Source organism: Opisthocomus hoazin, chromosome 20, assembly GCF_030867145.1.
Source record: "Opisthocomus hoazin isolate bOpiHoa1 chromosome 20, bOpiHoa1.hap1, whole genome shotgun sequence".
Classification (NCBI taxonomy): domain Eukaryota; kingdom Metazoa; phylum Chordata; class Aves; order Opisthocomiformes; family Opisthocomidae; genus Opisthocomus; species Opisthocomus hoazin.
Window position 1 is genome coordinate 11,730,467 of NC_134433.1, and position 20,333 is coordinate 11,750,799.

General features: G+C 51.7%; 1 protein-coding gene across 2 annotated transcripts in view; it reads right to left on the reverse strand.

Moving 5' to 3' along the window:
• The window catches only part of SMG6 (SMG6 nonsense mediated mRNA decay factor), a 113,554-nt gene that overhangs the window by 90,184 nt on the left and 3,037 nt on the right, over positions 1–20,333 (reverse strand). For both annotated transcript variants that reach the window (XM_075440181.1, XM_075440180.1), the window contains exons 3-8: positions 18,274–18,466; positions 17,473–17,583; positions 16,626–16,732; positions 15,409–15,487; positions 13,976–14,086; positions 13,133–13,345 (exon numbers count right to left, since the gene is read on the reverse strand). In XM_075440181.1, the coding sequence (XP_075296296.1) occupies positions 13,133–13,345; positions 13,976–14,086; positions 15,409–15,487; positions 16,626–16,732; positions 17,473–17,583; positions 18,274–18,466 (814 nt within the window). The remainder of the gene's footprint in view (positions 1–13,132; positions 13,346–13,975; positions 14,087–15,408; positions 15,488–16,625; positions 16,733–17,472; positions 17,584–18,273; positions 18,467–20,333) is intronic.

Consider the following 20,333-nt stretch of genomic DNA (forward strand, 5'->3'; position numbering starts at 1 on the left):
GCTTGTCAGGACCTCAGCTTCGCCCCCATCTTCTCAGAGCAAGTCTCACACCCAGCCTTTTCACTCGCAATCCCAAGGACTAACCAGTCGCACTCCACAGGAACCAGTGCTGAACTGGGACACAGACATGTGAATGTATAATATGTGGTTTTTTTTTTACTTTTAAAGGAAGCAGGATACCTGCCTCTAGGAAAGAAGCATGTTGCATACCTCTTGCCAACTTAAGCACGAACTTAGCAAGCCCAGGCAGAGACCTGTGTGCCCCAGCGCTGTGGCATCTCAAGCAGGCACCTCTCACACTTCTCTCGCCACTTTTTTCTCCCACAGCCTCAAGGTTTTGATGAGCTCATCACTTAACTTTGGACCTTTCATCTCCGAGTTCACGCTAAGGCCACGGGCTGCTTTGACTGGGCTTTTCTCTGAATGACTCTTTCTCTAGTGAGTCACCTGCCCCTCAGTCTCCGGGAGCCCTCCCTGCTCCTCCCATCCAACTCCGCTTCTCACGGCGAGAGGGAAACAGTGACTTCCACCGAGCGGCCAGGCTGCAGGGCAGGGAGGAGGAAGTCTGTCACCTGCTGTTCTGCATTCACACGGCGGAGAGGAACACTTCCCCACGGCCCCGCGAGCGTGCTCGCTGCCCTTATGGTGCTAGCATAAGGCCCACAACAACTCCTTGCCTCCATCTCACTCACTGCAGTCCAAGGGTGGCCACCTCCAAAGCTTTCCTGAAAATGGTCCCTGTACCGACGCCAGGATGCCAGGGGAAGACAGGGCTCCCTGAGCACTTGCATCGCTGCCCTTTGGGGGCACCTTTGCTCCTTGGGCCAGGGAAGCAAATCTGGCTGGTCCCAGTTGGTCGCTTGGGAAAAGCCCGTGAAGTAAGGCTTATACAACAAGAAAACTATGTCAAAAAATGGATTTTGGCCCTTCCAGTTGAAAAGTGGGCATCACAGATATGGAAGTTATGAGCATATAGTGAAGGCATTAGTTACAAAAACAAACCAGCTGTCAAGAAGGGGTCCCTGCACACAGTAGTGCCTGAAGCTGAAAACAGCTGTTTTGGCTGTCATGAGTCAGCATGTGCAGACAGACTAAATCCACCTGGGAAGAGGCAACCTCACCAGAGGAAGCAGTCCACTGCTGCTCGGGGAGCATTCACACACCGCACCGCCAACCAAACTGGATTTGTTACCATGGAAGAAATCAACAGTGACTAACAACTTCTCGCAGAGCGGCTAAGTGTAGAGATAGCAACGGTCCTGGAACAGCCAGCTCAAATCACCGAGAGGCCACGAGGAGTACGTCCTGACAACACACAGAACAGAGGCGGTCAGACAGCTTCAGGAAAGGTTTGTCGTGTCTTGAGCCAGCAAAGAAGAAAGCAAGACTCAACCTCAAGAGACTGTGCACTGACCAAAAAGGGTTGAAAATGCCTTCCCCACCCCAGCACAGAAACAATGGAAATGCCACCGGGGTGTGCAGGAAAAGGAGCGCCACGAACCAGGCCGGGAAGCAGAGCTGCCATGCTCGAACCCAGCACCGACCCACTTGGCTCACTGCGAGGAGCACACAGAGCTTTGGCACCTGAGCATCAGTCCTAGCTGTGAAGGAGGCACCAAATAAGGGAAGGATTCTGGAGCGGCGACTCCTGGGGAAAAAGCATTTCAAGTTAAAAATTGTTACTTCAGGTTTGGAAGTAAATTTCAGGATCTGGTCTTTATCAAGCGAGGCAAACTTTCTTCAACATCAGCAAAGCATCTGTGGAGCAGAAAGTGGTGTCAGAGTCAAAATAGGCTGCAAAAGACAAGTCCATTAATCACGAGACCAGATGCAAAACTGCCTATAACAAATGCGCTGCCTCCACCGGAGTGGAAGGGACTGGAGCCCAGCGGGACGTTCTCCTGAGTCTGGAGGTCTCCTCTGCGACAAGGGCTTGGGATACAGACCACAGAGCCACACAACTCCACTCCAAAACACGTACCACACTCAACCCAAATATTTTCAGGGTTTCTGGGGCAGTCAGGCTTTTCCAGGCACAGCTTCCTTGCTGAGAACTCTGTGAAACAACATCCAGGCACCCAAATCATGCCATATTCTCACTCCCAGCTCAAGGGCTAGATGTACCATGTTAAATATTAAGATTATCCCTCTCTTTCGCAGGCAGCTCCTTCAGAGCTTTACACCACACAGCCCAACAGCAGCAGCAAGCCTGCTATCTCCCCCGAAGACGGCCTTCCAAATACGAGCCTGAGCCTTTATCCCACACCATCGCAAACCTGAAAGGCACAGCTCTGGCTGGTGTTTTCCACAGCAGTATCTTGCTGAAACAACAGCAAGCACTGATACAGAGCTTCCTGCAAAGCCCACGACGCTGCAGCGGGCTCGACTGGCAAGATACCAGGAGGAGCTTTTTACTGTTACAGGTGCAATCGCAACAAAGTGGTGGTGGGAAGTGTTCTGTGCAAATGGCTACCTATATAAAGGAGAAAAGACAAAAGGGCTATTAAGGCTGTCAGGCACTTCTGCAGTATTTACAAGGTGGCCACAGAGCTGCGGGCAAATTCCAGCTGGGCTAATTACTCTAATCACTCCTCTTCACATACCACCTGCAACCACAAATGGATACAGAGCTCACCTTGGCTTCTTCTTGCCACGGGTTCTAGTGCAGGTTTCAGTTTAGCAGTTGCAATGTCCTGCGCTGAACCAGGTTAATTTCTGTAGCATTACAAGCAATTCCAGTGAGAATCCTGACACTTAACATCAGACACTGCACACATGTAAAACCCAGTTTGCTACGACATGGAAGAAAGAGAGAACCCTGATGTCTTGTGGACTTCAGACACACAAAATTAGTTTCCAGGGAAAAAGACCCTGAGACACTCCTGCGGCTTCCTGATCTTCTGGACTGCAGCAGCTACAGCTCCAGGACACATCTCATGGCTGTAAGAGCTGCATGTCAGCAACCCAGCAAGAGAAAAAGACCCATTTAGGAAGGCCCCCAGCAAAACCAAGGAGCTTTTGATATTTCCCTTCATCACTGCATGGAGCAGGTGAGATGAGAAACACAAGCAAGAAAATTGTGCATTAGTAATGTACTTTTAGTAACGTAAAAATCAAGCAGTGGTGACTTCACTGGCTCCAAAACAAATACCTGACCAATAAATTAACATTATTTAATAACGAATTTACTAGTAGAACTTTCAATTTAAGGAAAACAGGTCAAATAACGTGCATATAAATATTCTATTTCCTTTTCAACCAAGCTTGTATCTACGTTTGGTTTCTATGAATTAGTAACATGCAACATTCTTGGAAAAAAAATTACAATTAAATAGATTAAAAACTGATTAAGTAACCTCTTAAAAACCAGTGGTCTCCAGGGACCCTCACTGAACTGGGTGGAAAGAGGTTTTGACAAGACTCATCAGCCAGGTTTTTAATCAATGACCTGAAAGCAAATTCTGCTGTCAAACTGCCTGCGACACCCAGGCGAATGGAGCAGTAAGTAACGATGGCTGAAGCGCATTCACACAAGGTTATTATAATCGCTTCAAAATCTGGGGGTTTCCAAGATCAAATGTCATGTTGCACATCTGGGATCATGTCACATCAAGTCTCCAGGAGACCATGCCCAAGGCAGCTTCTCCAGAAAGGCTCTAGGGACTGGAGCAGCAAGGTCCGCTAAAAGGGGTTAACGCGTCCCTCAGATGCACAAGCAGGCACTGGACAGCCCACGCACAGCTACATACGGCGCTGGCGAGGCTGACGCCGAAGTACTGCATCCAGTTGTAGTGCCCTTATTTTTAAAAGGATGCTGAGAAATTGGAAAGGGTCCAAAAAACAGCCATAAAAGTAATTCAAAGGCTAGAAATGATGTCTTGCAGTCAAAAACTTCAACAGCTCGATCTGTTTAGTGTATCAAAAAAGACTGGGAGGCGATTCGATTGCAGGGTGCAAAGTGCCTCCATGGTACTTAGGGGCTCTTTACACCCGCAGAACAGCAAAGCACAGAAACTGGAAACGTTCACTCTGGAAAGAGGGTAGAAGTGTTTCAGAACCAGTACAATTATCACTGGCATCGACTCCCCAGGAAAAGGGTGGAGTCTCCAGACTGGATGTCTTTCTGGAAGCTTTGCTTTCGCCAAACACAAGTTATTTGGCTTCATACAGGAGTAGCAGGGTGAAATTTAAGGACCTGTGATATACAGGAGATCAGACTAGATGATCTAATGGTCCCTGCTGGCCATAAACTCTACGAATCTATGCAAACATGCCAGAGAGTCCTCAGCTGAGATATCAAGTTAACTTTCAACATAAAACCTTTCACAAACTCGCTCTGGTGCTGCAGGTCGTTTAGGATACAAGCTCAGCTCTTCAAGGCTGCACCTGGTTAAGCACTCAGAGGGAGATGACCAGGCAGAGCCCTTCTTTGTCCAGCAGGTAAGGCAGAGGCCACGTGCTCTGCACCGCAGCAGCCCCAACCAGCAAAGAGCAGCTTATACTCAAACACACGCTGTCTGCCAGGAGTAAACAGCATCCTCTTCCTGTGATAGAAAACTGACACCAAGAAATGTGTGATGAGTTCTGGTCACAAGCGATCTGTAAATGTAGCGCCGGGCGTTGTCAGCCTTCTTCACTACCCCGCAACAGATTATCTGTGGGGTTAAAGCACGAAGGAGAGAGAGAATGTGAGAAATTAAGAAAGGTGAAGGTTGAACCCTGCAAGGCTTAGGGTGGAGTCCGGCCAACAGAGAAGACATTTGGACAACAGGCTGAGCAGAGGCAGAGCCTTCCAGCAGGATGACAGCATTACTGCACGCAATCCTCACGTTCCCGCTCCCCCAGCCACGCTCCCCAGCCGGGATAACGGGAGCCGCTCAACGGCCAGCCTGTGCCCTGGGCTCCCACCGCCTGGAGGTGGCTGTCCACTCAGCTGCATTCCTGGAGCAACTGTGGAGCCTTCACTTCTACCTGGGCAGTATCACACAGGGCACGAAGGCATCTCCCTCTCCACTCTGAATTATGCAGCGACAAAATCTGCCAGGGAGGAAGAGTAGAGCCAAGGACAGAGGAAATGACACAGATTCCAGCAGGTTCCACTCCCTGATCCTCCGGAAGGAAGTTTCTTTCCTAATACCCACCTCCACAGTGGATACGAAGCCTGTCTGGAAATGGCTCATTCAACTTTGAGGAGAAATAAACATTCCCCATGGCAGAATTAAGAGGTTTGGCTGTGGAATACGAGGTGCCCATCCCATAAAGTGTACAACAGACAGCCGAAAAAGTTGGCTTGGGCCAACTGCAGACAAAGATCAAGGTCAGACTAACAAAGCAGAAAAGCTCAAGAGAAATCACTGTCTACAGCCTTCACCCTGCTCTGGGAAATTTCCCAACCCTGCTATTAGGCATTTTACTTCCTTTACTCGTACTGCCAATTCTGGCAGGATTCACGTCTGAAGTGCAAACTCTCCCTCCCAACACCACTCTGCAGTGCCTGGATCATCAAATCCGCTGCCACGAGAAAGGACTAACGTGCAGCAGCAGGAGGGGGTTCGGTTACACACAAATCCCTGGCTGATCAGCACAGGCAGGAGAGGAAATGAGGAAAGAGTGACTGACAGGGAAAGGCGGTTTCTGGATGATTGTACTTGGTTTTAGAGTATGAGAAGCTTGTTGGAAGCTGAAGTCTCTCTCCCCTCACCGCAGCCTCTCTGAGCACTGGGATAGAGCAGAGCCCCTCACACAGGCATCAGTCACTGATGTCCTCGTAGTGCTCCCACCTCTGATCCACCACGATACTGCTACACACATTAGCACCAGATGCCTGTTACCAGAAAGAGAACACGTCGCTGTCTCTCCCGTTCAAGTAACATTAGCCCCTGCCTTGTTCTTCACAGTTAAATAAAACCACCAACACAGTCTAAAAACAAAAGGAAAAAAAAAATCAACACCAACTTCTGGAAACTCTTACTGATAGTTTAGCCTTCACTTTCTGGGTAGTGACAAAAGGTCAGGTTGCACTGGAAAGCAACATGTGGGTTCTACACAACATGCGCACACAGGCTAAATCAGTAACCAGGCTCTGAGAGCTCTGCCGAGCTCCAGGAGCTTTAGCAGAGCAGCACTGAGCATCCACGGAGGATCACGAGGCCAGGCAAGGTGCAACAGCATCTCTGGTTGGATCGCTAACGCGGGAACTGCAGCTGGGAAGGTTTTTACCAGCATTTTTACGTAAAAAACAGTTTATTAAAAAAAAAAAAAAGTTTAAGTGCAACAGAGGAGGGTGCACAACTGGCAGGCAAAAAAAGCCAGTGCTAAGCTGCATGGCTGAATGTCACGTCTCAAACCCAGAGAGGCTAGGAGTGTGGTTTTAGTGTTTAACCAGTTTCAACTGCAGCCTGGCACTCCTTTACTTCCTCCGCAGAGAAGTCTTCTCACTGCTAGGCGAAAGAAACCAACCTCACCACGCGAAACAAAATGGCTAGAGTAAAAATAAAGGCCCAAGGTGGTTTGGTGACCGAGGTCATATTAGGAGGCGGAGGGGTCGCAGGCTGTGGAAAGCACTCAGAAATACTCATGCTGCCAACCAAGAAAGAGATTACAGAAAAAGAGGTAGGGCAGAGAATTAACGTGAGTCCAGCAGTAACGAGGCTGAGAAGTCTCTTTCGCACGCCACCAGCTTCCCCATGCTCAAAACAAGTTTGTAAACCGTTTCCTAAACACAGAGGAAAAAAAAACCCAGACCTAGTGCTGACCTCCACGAATGAGTAACCAAACCCAACAGCTTCCTGCAAGCTTGCAGCGGTGAGGAAAGGAGGCTGCCTGGGCAGGACAGAGGGAACTCCAAGCTTCTCCCTCACAAGTCCCGCTTCAGGCACAACAATTAAGGATGCAACATCTCGTGCTGCTTTTCCATGTGGGTGGTGGAGAAAGGAGAGAACTCAGGAGGGGGAGCCTGTAACTGATTGCTCATGCCTAGCATTCCCACCCCAGAGCGCGTCTCTGCTCATTTTTGTGCCGCAGGGGAGGCTCAGCGGAGGCTCGCAGCACTGCAAAGGAGTGGATCAAATACAGCAAGGAGCAGCAGGCTGGAGGGGAAGCACTGCCTTCCCCTGACAGCAAGGGCAGACCATAACGCAGCAGACCACAGATGGGATCACTCATGTCAAACACTAGAGAGCACCTAAGCGTAGAGGCGACAACCTTTCTGATTTCAAACAAGCCGCCTTCCCGTGCCAAGGCGCCAGTGGCAGCCCGACCCAAGGCCTTGCTCTGAGACCTTGTGTATGTCCCGCTACCAGCTGGCGCACTGAGAAAAACCGAGGGGACACTCCCTTGTGTGTCCCCTCCCTTTGGGGACACACCTACACCACGGGTCTGGTGTGGCTCAGATGTTTAACAGGCGTGAGAAATGGCTTCTGCAGACAGCCCGCTGGCCACCTTCGGGCACTGCCGGTCCAGCGGTTTCCACTCCCTCCACTCTCTGCGCACGCATACAGCGTTCGGTAAAAAAAACAACCCTAACAGCATGCGAGAGTCAGCACAGGCTTTTGGGGCATCGTGGGCAGCCTGCACAGTGAGCCTTTCAGGGAGTCATGTCCCAGCAACGGGTGGAAGGCAGGCATGCCTGCACGTTCATACTGCCCATCTCAACAAGGAGCACAGCCTCAGCGCCTTCTTTTCCACGTCAGAGGCTCCTAGAAAAGGACTATTCTGAGCACTTTGCCCACCTGACACCATGGAGGTAGCAAATGAGGGAGCCTGGTACTTCAGCCAGCAGGGATTATTCAGAAGAGCCTGCACAGGAAAGATCAATATCTCTCTGTCCTGAGAAAAGGCACCCAGCCACGCTGGCAGTGCGGAGCAATGCTCCCACCAGCCCAGCAGCAGACCCGGGGGCAGCCACCCCAGTGAGTTCCCAAACAGCCTCTTATCCATGCATCTCTATGGAAAAAAAACCATCGTTACAGCAATACATTATTTCCACTTCTGCCTGTCACTTCTTTCTAGTCACGTGTAACGCAAAAGAGTTACAAGGTGAGAAAAGAGCTGAGAGCGAAGGGAGCCGCTCTCAGTAGACAGGGCTGCCTCTATGGTACACGCGCACAAGCAAAGTTGGACGCGGCTCACCGATGCCCACCGCACACCACAACGGCCTTTTAACAAACCAGGTGCTCCGAAGGACCGCAGGGAGCTGCAAAAAGGCAACCCCAACTCTGAACACAGGGCACTACCGCTCCCGTGTGCCACTGGTCCAAGCAAAGCACAGGCTGACAGAACAAAATGGCCAAGAAACCTGCACCAGAACTGCTACCAAACATCCCTCTGCTCCCTAGAAACACCCCTCTCCAGACGCAGAACCCAACAGACCGCTCCCCCAGATGAAAAACTGCCCCCACTGAAACCAGCCAGGAGAAGGAGCCAGCCCAGCCACCCGAGCGGCTGCTGCCCAAGAGGAACAAGCGCGCAGAGCAGAAGCAACAAACACCACCAAGGAAAAACAGATGTGAAACATGCAGGAGCTGGCTAGGACGGTGACCCTTTTCACTAAGGACACACGGCCTTTGTCAAGGCAGTGACTTCGGCAGCCCTGAGGACTCCCCAGCACTCCTGGACGCACAGGCATTCCCTAAAGTGCTTTCTCCAGCCTTGGACCCTGACTGGGCAGCAGAAGTGTAAGTGGACGCAGCATCATGGTGCATAGGTGAAGCAGCCAAAGTCAAATAAAACCAAGCAGGCCAGAAGAACTGAATAAGACAAAAGGTAAGAATCCTTAGACATGTCACATCTCAGAAAGAAACCAATCAGAGCAAGCTGTGAAGATGGTCCCCACCAGGCATTGCTGGATAAGTTTCCAGCTAGCTGAATCCTGACCTAGAGGAAAAAAAGCAGGACAGCTCTCAACCTCCTCTGCTTTGAGCGGACAGTGCCCTCATCCAGCCGCAGAGGACCGTTCCCCTCATCTGATTTTCTACGACTTGGGAGATGGAAGATGATGCAGAGGTCCAAAGGAGATCAGCACTACTCATCTGAAAGAAGATACAAACAAGCACCCAAAGATACGCGCTGCTTACAGCTCCGACATCGCTGCTCTGTCCCCTGGTACATGCACCCATTACCAGCACAGAGTGACACGTGAACATACAACAAGCTTCCAAGAAGAGCACAGTAGGCCATATAGAAGAAACACAAAAGTAAGAAACCCTCTATATTCAGCATATTGACAGAGCTTTGTCCTCACTTTTTTTTTTTTTTTTGGTAGACCTCCTGGTGGTATTTACCACTCACTTGTGGAAACCTTGTTGTTCTTCAACCTTCAGCAACCCCACAACAACTGTCCGTACTCCCTGCTGCTGAAGATAAAGCCAGTGTAAAGAAACAGAGGTTAAAACCTGCTCTGAACTTGTGAGCTAATGATTCCACCACAATTTCTCTGCTATTGCAAAGGGGTTGTTGCTTCACGGGCACCCAGTGCCAGGCAAATGCAACACCTGTGTCCCAAATCAGCAGGCTGGGGGAATCAGGAAGGTTCCTGCAGCCGACGCGCAGATCTTGACTCTGGCCTCAGCTTTCCTAAGAGCTTTTTGAGTGGCCCAACCAAACTTTCGATGGCCCTACAAGACTGACCTCTCACAAAGAGGCTAGGAGATTTAATTCTTTAATGATGCTAAAGTATCCAGACATCTGGAGAGAAGTATTATTCAATTACTATTCTGCCAAGGGAAAACCTCTCTTCCCTAATCTTAGCTGCAGCTATGGAGTATTCTTTATTAGTGCATGCACGCCGCGTGATAACACGAGGAAGTATCTACTGCAGAGCACAGGCAGCAGGCAATAGCAACTGTGGGAACCTTAACTCAGCATTTCCTGACAGGAGTGATTAAAATCTCAAACTCAGTGTAATATTAACACTTTCTCAAGAGACTGACAGCACGTTTGCCCTGTTTACCTTACCAATTCACAGTCTGCGCAGTAAGCTGCATATGGTACTATCACATTCAAGATCAATACAGACCCACGGCAAATGAAACCAGTGGCAGAGAAGAAATGGCAGAGACTTGGCTCTTCAGCTCACTTTGTCCTGTCCAGATGCTTTTCAGAAAAGCAACACAACTGTTCATTTGTTCAGTCTCTTTTTTTGCATTTCATATTGGAATCTCAAATGCAGTGACCTGATATTGTCAGGTAAGCAGAGCATTGGGTCAGCTTGGACTCTCCTGCCACTGCACGCCTAGAAACATGCAACGTACAAGAGACCACGAAGAACAACCATTCACAGAATGAAACCCCAAAAGGCTGTGGGTATAACAGACAAAATCCTAAGCACAAAACAGCCAGGCTGCAACCCAAACACTTCTTCAGCTCACTTTGAAACGGTCCCAGGCCCTCCATGCCAGCAGTGTCAAATCCATTTACTGAGGAAGGGGCCAAACAGAGATGCGTGCCCCTTGCTGCGGACAGATCGTATGTTCTTCCAGTTCTGCACCTTCCTAGAACACATGATGTAGCAAACTGTGAAAGAAGCAGGTATGCCAAACCTCTACCTAAACGTACAGTGGCAAGGCAAATTGCCAGCACTGCACGCCACCTCTTCTTGTCACAGCAATGGCTGCAGCGTGACCTGGCCTTCTGCAGACATCAGGCTTTATTAACTCCATTCATTGGCTCCTAACCCTGAAATAAAGTGATGATGTTTGTGTCTTTATACAGGGCTGCAGAAGGAAAAATAAAGTCAGCACTGAGAAGAGACGTGCGTGCATGTGCTGAGCAGACTCTGTGCTTGCTGACGGGGACAGTGCGCACATCAGCAGGTCCTGGGAGAGTAATCGTTCAGCATCCCCCTGCCAAGCGTGCCACGTCACAGGGCTGGCACCTCTAACTGCTGGCACAGTGAAGAAAGCGACCACTGAGGACAGGAAACATCCCAAATCAATTTCTTGTCACCTGTGAAACAGCCAGCGTCTCCGCAGTGAAAACACCCATTACCTTTGGCTTGGGCCAGGTTTGAAGCAACAGCCTCCATTTGCAGGGCAGAAGGAGCCTCTCTCACACGCCTCTGCCCTGTACATCTCCAGAGCTGTTAGGGGCTACGCTTGCCGTGTTATATCCACTTCTGAAAGCTAAACATCCCCCCGTTCTACCCTGCAAAGCTCCATTCTGCGCCATAAAGACCGATGCCCAAGTAGCTACCTGCAGAGCACAGCTGTCAGTACAAACGACATAACACGGCTTGCCTCAGCCTTCGCCAGGGCTAAAGCTGGCAAGAAAGGGACCAAGGAGGCGATGGCACAGCTAAGACTCATTTCTCCAAAACCACACGTAAGCAGGGCACACGTCCCCTGGGAAAAGAGCTGATCCCCCGGCCCGGGTACAGGTCTCCCGGGACAGAAGCCCCGATCCCCTGGGCACAGGTTTCCTAGGACAGGTGCCCCGATTCCCCGGCCCCACAGCCCCCGGGACAGGAGCCGATCCCCTGGGAACAGCCCCCCCGGGGCAGGAGCCCCGACCCCCTCGGCCCCCCGGCCCCGTTCCCCACCCCCGGGCCGTGCCCAGGCCGACAGCGCCCCCCAGCGGCGGCGCGCGGGCCGGAGCGGCCGCAGCTCCGGGCCCCCCCCCCCGCCCCGCCGGTTTCCGCTTTCCCGTTTCTCCCGGGCTGCTTTCAGCCCCGAGCGGTCCGGTGACCCGGCCGCAGCACCGCGGGCGCAGCCAGCCCCAGCACAAACCTCTGCCGAAACCAGAGGCGCCCATACCCGCGCCCCAGCTCCCCCCGCATTTCTGACCGCGTGTCCTGCTCGGTGTCAGTGGGGAAAGCTTTCCACGAGCCAAGGTTTCAAACAGAGGAAGAAATCACGACCAACGGCAGTAATCAGACACAGAACCTGACCAGGCGTCGCCAGCGGCCCACCCTGTGGAGAGCGCAGCCCCTCACGGCACAGACCAAGGGCAAGCTCCAGCAAACAGCGCTGCACTAGAGAACCAAACCATATAAACAGCCAGATCTCGCTGCCCCCCGCCTTGCTAGCTGTCACGCGACCTCAGACGGGAGCGCCGCAAGAGAGAAAGCCCTAGCGCCTCCAAAACACTCACAGCATCTTATGTCAAAGCATCTTCATCAATGATTTATGGAGGGGCTAAAGCTCGGCACGTTCCTTTTAATGATGCTGAGGAAGCAAAGGTCTCCAGAAGAGAAGCTGAGGAGAGGGAAAACAACCAAGGGCAGTAACATCTAAAAAACGCTGCAGCAACATGCCAGAGCTTATCTTTCAAAGCTCCAAGACTTCACCCCAGTTCCACCCAGCTGAAGTCACAAACAAGTTATAAAAGTGCAATCGCATCCGAGCGGCTCCAGGCCCCGCAGTCTGCGGAGAAGGTCTTCCCAGTTCTGCTGCACTCGCATCCTTAACAGCCATTTTAGGACAGGCAGCCCAGAGCTCCCTGGCAAGGTCTCTCGCAGGCTGCATGTGCCAAAGCAGTGCAAGGATTCCTCGAGGATGAGCTCCCAACCACCGCTGCCTTCGCCCGCATTCCTGGGCCTGACAGAGTCCACTCGGGCTCCTCTCGCAAGGCACACGGCTCGAACAGACCGACGAGATGCACCGTTCGTCAATTATTTATTTTATCCTTGCAAAAGGCACCCGTCTGGTCTCTCAGCAGAACAAGTCATGCAAACATAACACCTACACCAGAAATTAAAACAACGGCTTTCACACCCCCAGTGCAAAACTCCGATCATCTGGCACCGGGACAAGTGACCCACTTCCAGAACAAGCCTCCAAACTTACAGGGTCACTCCTCACCCTGGTCTTCAGCATCTGACCTAATTTCCCACCAGCAACCTCACCCAAGTTAGAGCCCTCAGCAGAGGCATTTTACAGCATCTTCTGCTTGTGCCCCTCCTATTCCCCATCAGCCACGCCAGCACACGCTGCCAAGAAATGGATGGTAACAACATGCCTTAAACATGAGAGGCACGAGGTCACCAGCTCCTCAGCCTGACCCAGGCGCAGCTCCCATAGGGGAAGCCAAAACACTGGAAAATTTAGCAACAGGAAAGCAAAACAGATCCAGTGTCATTCCACCGCATTCCAAACACATGACACCAAAGCCAACTGCTGCCTCCTGCAGTACTCACGTCGCTGGGGCTGAGGTTCCCAAGACCGTTGTCCTGCTCAGAATCCCGGCTGGACTCGTGGCTCTGGGAGGAGCGGGGGTGGGAAGGATGGATCCAGATCTCCAGCCGCGTGGCATCATCTCCAACTTGGCGCAGCGTGGACTTCTTGCCCTTGCACCGGCGGCTGGGGCTCAGCTCCAGCACCTGATGTTTCCTCTGCTCCATCTGCTCAGCCTGGGCAGGCAGGACAGTTTCAGATCATCCAGCGATCACGGGTCAGGAAAAGTACACAATTTCATTTATATGGAGAAATTTGCCCTTCCCCCTGCTTCGGAACCACAGTAGCTCATAGACAGGTCCAGAATTTGGTTTCTGACACCGTAACACAGTGCAGGTGAGCAGTTTTCAACTCCAACTGCCCTGGACAAGAAAAGTTGTTTCCAGTCCTAGCAGCATGTGACAGCCAACACGCTGTATCTTTGACTTGGGGTGACCCTCAGGGGCACAAAGGGACTGCAGCCTCTCTGGGGCACCTCTGGGATGAGGCAATGATTGTGCTGCACGCCAAGGCCATGCTGCAAAGCACAGCAACCTACAGCCCCTGCTGAGCTTGGCTCTTTTACAGTTTGTGACCCAGGAACAGGAGATTCAGCTGCCCAAACAACCCCAAAAGCAGTCCGAGGAGAGGCAGCAAGGCCATCGTCATTCTGAAGGCTGCCTCTCTCATCTGACTCTCAGCATGGAATTTCTTAGAAGTAGGTAAGTGGTGACTCCACGTCCAAAAGCCACCGTCGCCCTCCTCCCTGGACCACAGCTCTCCAGCACAGGACAGCTAGCACCCTGCAGCTCAGCTCCAAGACTCACCTTGCGTTTTGTCTCCTCAAACAGACTCATGAGGCTCTCCTTGGCTGTGAGGATGGGGTTGCTAGCAGCCAGACTGCGCATGTAATAGTAGACAGCATCCAGCTTTCTCCTCTGCGAAAACACAACCAGACTCAGAGCTGCCACTCATTCTGGGGCATTCAGACCCAAGCTCCCACATACCTCGCCTTCCCTCTCCCTCAGCACATGTGTCCTCTCGCCCAGTACTGCCTGGGACAGACAGACACGCTGACAAAACACCATAACAAGCAGAACCTTGAACTCTCCATCCACATTCGCAGCTACCTACAACCACCAGCACAAAGCACGAGCCCTCTGCCAGGCTCAAGGAGTGCAGGTCACACCGCAGCCTGCAGACGCGCTTGCTCTAGCCCTGAGGCTGCTACAGAAGCCATCAACCCAGGGGCTTGTACAAAACAGCCTCTCAGACATCATGGTAAAGGACAACAGTATAAATACTGAATTCCTGACAGTTCAGGAAATAATCCTTTTCAACATCACCATGAATAAGGAAATGACTCCACACAAGTTTAACAAAGAGCAGAGATTCTGAAAGACCGAAGGGTGAGGCAGGATGCCCCCTCATCTCAGCCTGCCGCTGGGCAAATCCCCTCACGCTCGAGCAACTTCCCAGCGTCTTCCCTACCACAGGCTGGCCGCAGGGAACACCGTGAGAGGGCACTCCCCAAGTCTTTACGCTCCCAAGACATGCAGCCATTCAGGGTTTTGCCCATGTGCTGCTGACCACCACAGAGGCCAGGACACTTTGCTGCTCCGAACCCCGCACCCGGGAGTCAGAAAGGTCATTGCCAGCCACAAAGCAAATGCTCTTCTGAACCCTGCGGTTTTGAACTGCTCTGCTTTAAACCAACATCTTTCAGCACTGCAAATGGGCAGATGCCTACCAGCCCCTGTGTCCCAGCCTGATGTTTCCCTTACATGCTGTCAAATCTTCCTCGAAGCAAGTTTCCCTGCATGGCTGGAGCAGCCATGTTTCCAAACTGACACCTAAGAAAGTTGCTTGCGGATGTTGCTTAGATCAGTGCCCACAGGTCCAGTGCAGACACGGCAAACAGCAACAGCATTCACACAACAGGACAGTCTTGAGCACAAATATCTCATCCAAAACTTTAAACACAACCCACTGTTAAAACATCTGCGCTCTCAACAGCCCACAGAACAGTTCCCATAATGCTGATAGCCTCGGGGAGTAGCGTGTATCTAACAAAGCTGCCTGAAGCCACAGCAGCTGGAATCCACACAGCACACCCTGCCATCAGCTTTTTTTCTTTTTTTAAAAAACACCATCTGGGAACACTGCCCTAAACAATACCTTTTTCCACCATATGGAATCTCACAGCCATCCCAGAGGCTCTCCCTGTGCTTGCTACATCCTTGCATGACAAGCATCTTACCGTGTAGATGGCCAGAAGCGCCAGCTGGTTGTACGGGCGGCCGTTTTTGGGAGCAATTTGCTGAGCCTTCAGGTACCAGCTGAGGAAGGGAAGAACCAGAGAGAAAGAGTTACTGAAAGGCCACCAGGTTGCCTTTCTTGCTGCTAAGGGTGCAGAATTCCGCTCGCAGCGCAGGGCTGGCAGCCCCGCAGGGAACAGACCCTTTGCACAAGTGCCCTCTGCCTGCAAGAGCACGCACAGGCAGCGAGCCCGCGGCGGCCTGGAGAGCCGTCAGGGCACCGGACAAGACACAGGGGCAGATACTGCTGCAGAAGGAAACGTTCTTGGCTCGGCCTGCAGATGAGCATTTAGCCAGACCCAGCAAGCGCTGTCCCCATGCAGGCTCAGGCACAGAGAACAGGGTACTTGGGGAACATTCCTCTCTTGGTCCCCTTTTTAGCTCCATGGCAGCTAGGATCAAACCTTCCTGTTTTTTTAGCTCGTTTCCAGTATTTTCAAGATACTTAATCATCCCAAGAGAAGAGGGATCCATTCAGCAGTAGTCCACTCATGTCTCCATTCTCCTCTCTATCTTCCCTCAATTGTATTATCCACTTTTCAGCTTATATCATGCCACACTGATCCATCAACACTGTTCAGACACATCATGAAGCCATTATGTTCCCCTCAGAGATACCAACATACACCACGACATCCACAGACTCCAGAAGACACAGCTTTCCCTGCCCTGTTCTCCAGATCTGCATAGATTTCAGGGCCCACTTGCACCCCAACCAGTCTTTGCTCCAGAAAAAACATCAGAGAAAGGACTGTATCCCAGGCAAAACAAGAGTGACAGGAAGCAACAAGCGCTAGTAACTCCTCACGCAGTCAGAACACCGAGACGCATACGGGAACCTCTCCTAGCTGAAAAGCTACCAGCAAACACAACAGCCTTCTGCCAGCCTCAACAGCATACGTAAACCCCCCCGGCTGCAGGATCAGCACAGGACGACTTGCACACTACTAGATGGCTGGAGGAAGACTGGATCTGCCAGCTTGCTCTCTGGGACAGCAAAACAGCCTAGGCTACATCTTTCAGGTTCACAGGACTGCGAGACAATAAGGAGGCATGGAAAGACTTCTTTGACTAGAAGCAAGTTAAAGCGTGAAATGAGATACATCCCTCGCAGACAGAGAAAGAGCTGCGCTCAGCACTACCATGAAGAACACAATACCTGCGTGCCTTTCCGTAGTTTGTGGTGTCATTTGCTTGTTCTCTGTATCGGCAAATGTCCCCTTGACAAATCATACACCTCTGAGCACTGATCAGCGCGTACTTCACCTGGAAAGAAGCATTCAGTACATCATGCGGGCCCTGCGCAGCCCTGGCTCACCTGCAGACCCAGTGAGCACACAGGGACTGTAGAGAGCTCAGAGGTCACTGACACACTGAAGGTCTCACAAAAGGGCAGCAGAATGATATAACAAGGCTCCATGGCACTGGTTCAGCATTTGTAGGGGCAAGCCAATCCCCCAAACACCTCCTCTCTTGCAGCAACATCCCATCTCTCTCCAGAAGGGAGTTGTTCAGTCCACGACCAAGCTGAGGAGGACAGCTGTTAGACACACACATCTCTGGGAATGGAGCTGGACTGCCGTAGCCTTTCCCAGCTGTCCCTCACACCTGCACTCACAGCTCAGGGCAACACGCTGTAAAGTGGCAGGGAGGCAGAGCAACTGCTAGCTTTCCTTGTTCACTGTTCTGGATTCCACGGACAGAAATAAGAGATGTTCAATATCTAAGGCAAAGCCAATGTACTTCTAGACACTTCTTTCCCTCTACTAGCCCTGGTCACAGAGCTAGTACCAAAATAATGTTGTTCTTTACAAAGGAAGCCAAGAAATGTTAATGCACCAGAGCTGGTTCAACAAGTTCTCTAACAGCTGAGAACGATTCCCTGCAAACATACCAACATCTGTTCCGAGTACAGCTGCCTACCTCTTGGCAAGGGCAGCACACTGAGTTCAGCGTGCTGCCTACAATTAAGAGGACAAGCAGATCCCAGGAGGAAGCCAACCTACCATTTTCCGCAGAGGCTTGCTGCGGATGGCCATCCCATCCATATAGTCCTCGAGCTTGAACTGGTATGACACCTGCAGCTTCTGGAGTAGGCCATCAAAAAAAGAAGTGCCCTGCAAAATGCACACATACTCGGATGTTATAAGCTCGCTGACGACAAGCACGAAATCACCACACCATCCCTGCCATGCGCAAGAAAGATCCCTCTCCCTGAGGTCTGGGCTGTTTCTCTTTAGAAACCAACAAAGAGGTCGGAGGATCTCCAATCTCAGAGGTTTTCAAGCCTGAGCTAGACAAAACGAAGACTAGCCTGATCTACTGTTTGAGAAGTCCTGCTTGGAGCAGGAGGTTGGATTAAAGCCTTCCAGCAGTCCCTTCCCACCAATCTAATTCTGTAAAACACATCCTCTCGGATCTGCCAGCCTACCTTCTACAAAGAGCAAACTGAGCTGCCATGGAACAGAAGGAGTTTTAAGCAAATTTGATAAAGATGGCACAAACACCTCCAGGAATACTTCTGGTTATTTCCCATTCAGGATGTTCATTTCATGTGAGCTTAAATAAATTCCTAATTAATATAAAACACATCAAAACAAGCCCAGTTTGAATCATAACAGACGTCCACCTACTACACTAAATCATAACCTATCTGAGCATTCTCCTTGCACAAGCACGGTCCAAGGCAAACAGAGCTGTGAGTAGGACCAAGAGGGCTAGCTGTCCAGCCATACCATCCCATTCTGGACATCAGCCTACCCCACCCAAAGGTTTAGTGGAGTCCAGGGACATTTCTTTCTTCTTACCTCATCTAGAAGCTGGAGCAGTTTGTTCCGAATTTCTTGAGCATTTTCCCCTTGAGGGTCCTTGAGAAGCTGCCGGAATTTCTCAATCACCTGGTAAAATGCGTTCTTCCACAGCAGCTGGTCCACGTTCTGGGTATCGGAGAACTCAATATCCATCAGGATGCACCGTTCATACAGCTGCAGCATCTCTGCCCTACAGCGAAACACAATCAGCGGTCAACACAACAGCAACTGCCCAGCCCAGGCCTGAGCTGCCAGGAACACGTGCTGAGCCACCTGCGGCTTTTCACCCAGCGAGCACGAGATGTCAGCAGCTCAGCCAGCTCGCACGCTACAGCAAACGGATGCTTCCACTCACGGCCCAGGGGGAGACAGAAGCTGTTGCAATCAAACACCCTTCCTGCTCCAGGAGGGCAAATCTGAAAGAACCATCTCCCTTTTACGTACGCATGAGGAAGGATCAGGGCCTGCCAAAGAGCAAGGAGCACTGCTAAAGTTCTGCCACTGGGAACAGCAAGGCACAGGTGTCTCCTCATACTGACGCAGAGAAAGCGTGTGCTGCCAGGCTCTGCTCCTTCCGAGCACGAAGTCTGGCTACTAAGGGACAGGAACAAACACACAAAGAACCAGAGGGCAAGAGAGGTCTTGCCTTTACAATGATCCCCACCTCCCTTTCATCCAACACAGCAGAAACAGAGACCTTGATTCCTCAGAAATTGAACAAGAGATGGGAACATCGAGAAATAAAGACTCAGAGTCCCAGAAATCACATTCCCCTTGCCAGCTACCTACATCCCTGCCCGGACACTAAAGCAGACTTCCTCCCCCGGATTTAATAACATAGTTGCAGGCTAGAAACAGCTCTTCAGTATGTGGGGCAAGTTTACATTACACGGGATCCTCAGCTGTTACTGCCTTGGCAGCCTTATCCCTCGTAAGGCTTTGAGCCCTACAGAAAACAGTAGAGCAGTGTAGCTGGTAAAGCCTGGAGCGAAGCCAGATGGCAATGCCTGCAGGAGCCTGACAGAGTCAGAGCAGGGTGCTGGCAGGTTCCTGCGCAAGGCACAGAGCACGGTTCAGCTGCCCTACCCCACGCGGTCCCCAAACTCCGCACGCGCACACTTGGACAGCACAAACGCTGACCAAGCGAACGAGATGTTTCCGCAGACGGACGCCTGATAGGCAGCACTTGCACCCAAGAGCCCCCACACAGCTCCGCAGGCAGGCTGGCAGCACACAGCCAGACCCAGGCAGGAGACAGACCGGGACGGACGGACATTGCCGGCAGGGACGGGGCCAACCACGTCCGCGCTCCCAGGGCAGGGTGGGCTTCACACGGGCCACAGCAGCACTGCGCAGCCTTGCTTCTCCCTCCACACAACAGCTCTGGGTGACCCTGACACCTTGAGGAAGACCTGAAACCTCAAGCGCTGCTCCAAGCACAGACACATCCCACCCTGTGGTCTATAGCACAAGTTCCCAAAACACAGAACGAGCCCTGAAACAAGCTCACCTGCCAGATTTGCTGCCAGTCAGCTCTGAAAATAAGTCTCCAGAGAAGCCCCAGAGACGTGGAGGTCACAAGTAAATGAGAAAGATGCCAAGCAGAAACTTGCTACAGCCATCTTAACTACCCTCCAGAGCACCAGTGTCAGTTCTCTTTCGCTATCTGGCATCACCAGGCTTCTCCCACCGGACCGCTGCATGTCACAGGGCTGAGTGGTGTCAAGAGCAAAGCGACCTGGCGCTCGCAAGGCGCTGTCACCGCTAGACAGCATCAGGGACCCACGCAACGCTTCGCAAGCACAAGCCGACAGTCACCACCCCTGAAGCCTGCAATGCAAATCAGACAACAGATAACGGGGGACAGGTAAGAAAGCAGAAGTCCGCCAGCAAATACCGAAACCACATGAGAGCCCCAGCACTGAGAGAGACCAGCTCCAGCAAGAGCAAGAATCCATGAGCTGCAGCGAGTGCTTGTGCTGCTCCCCCACGTCCCTGCAACGCGGGCAAGGCGTTCCACAACCACAAGAAGCCACAGCTTAGCTCCCAGCCCAGAT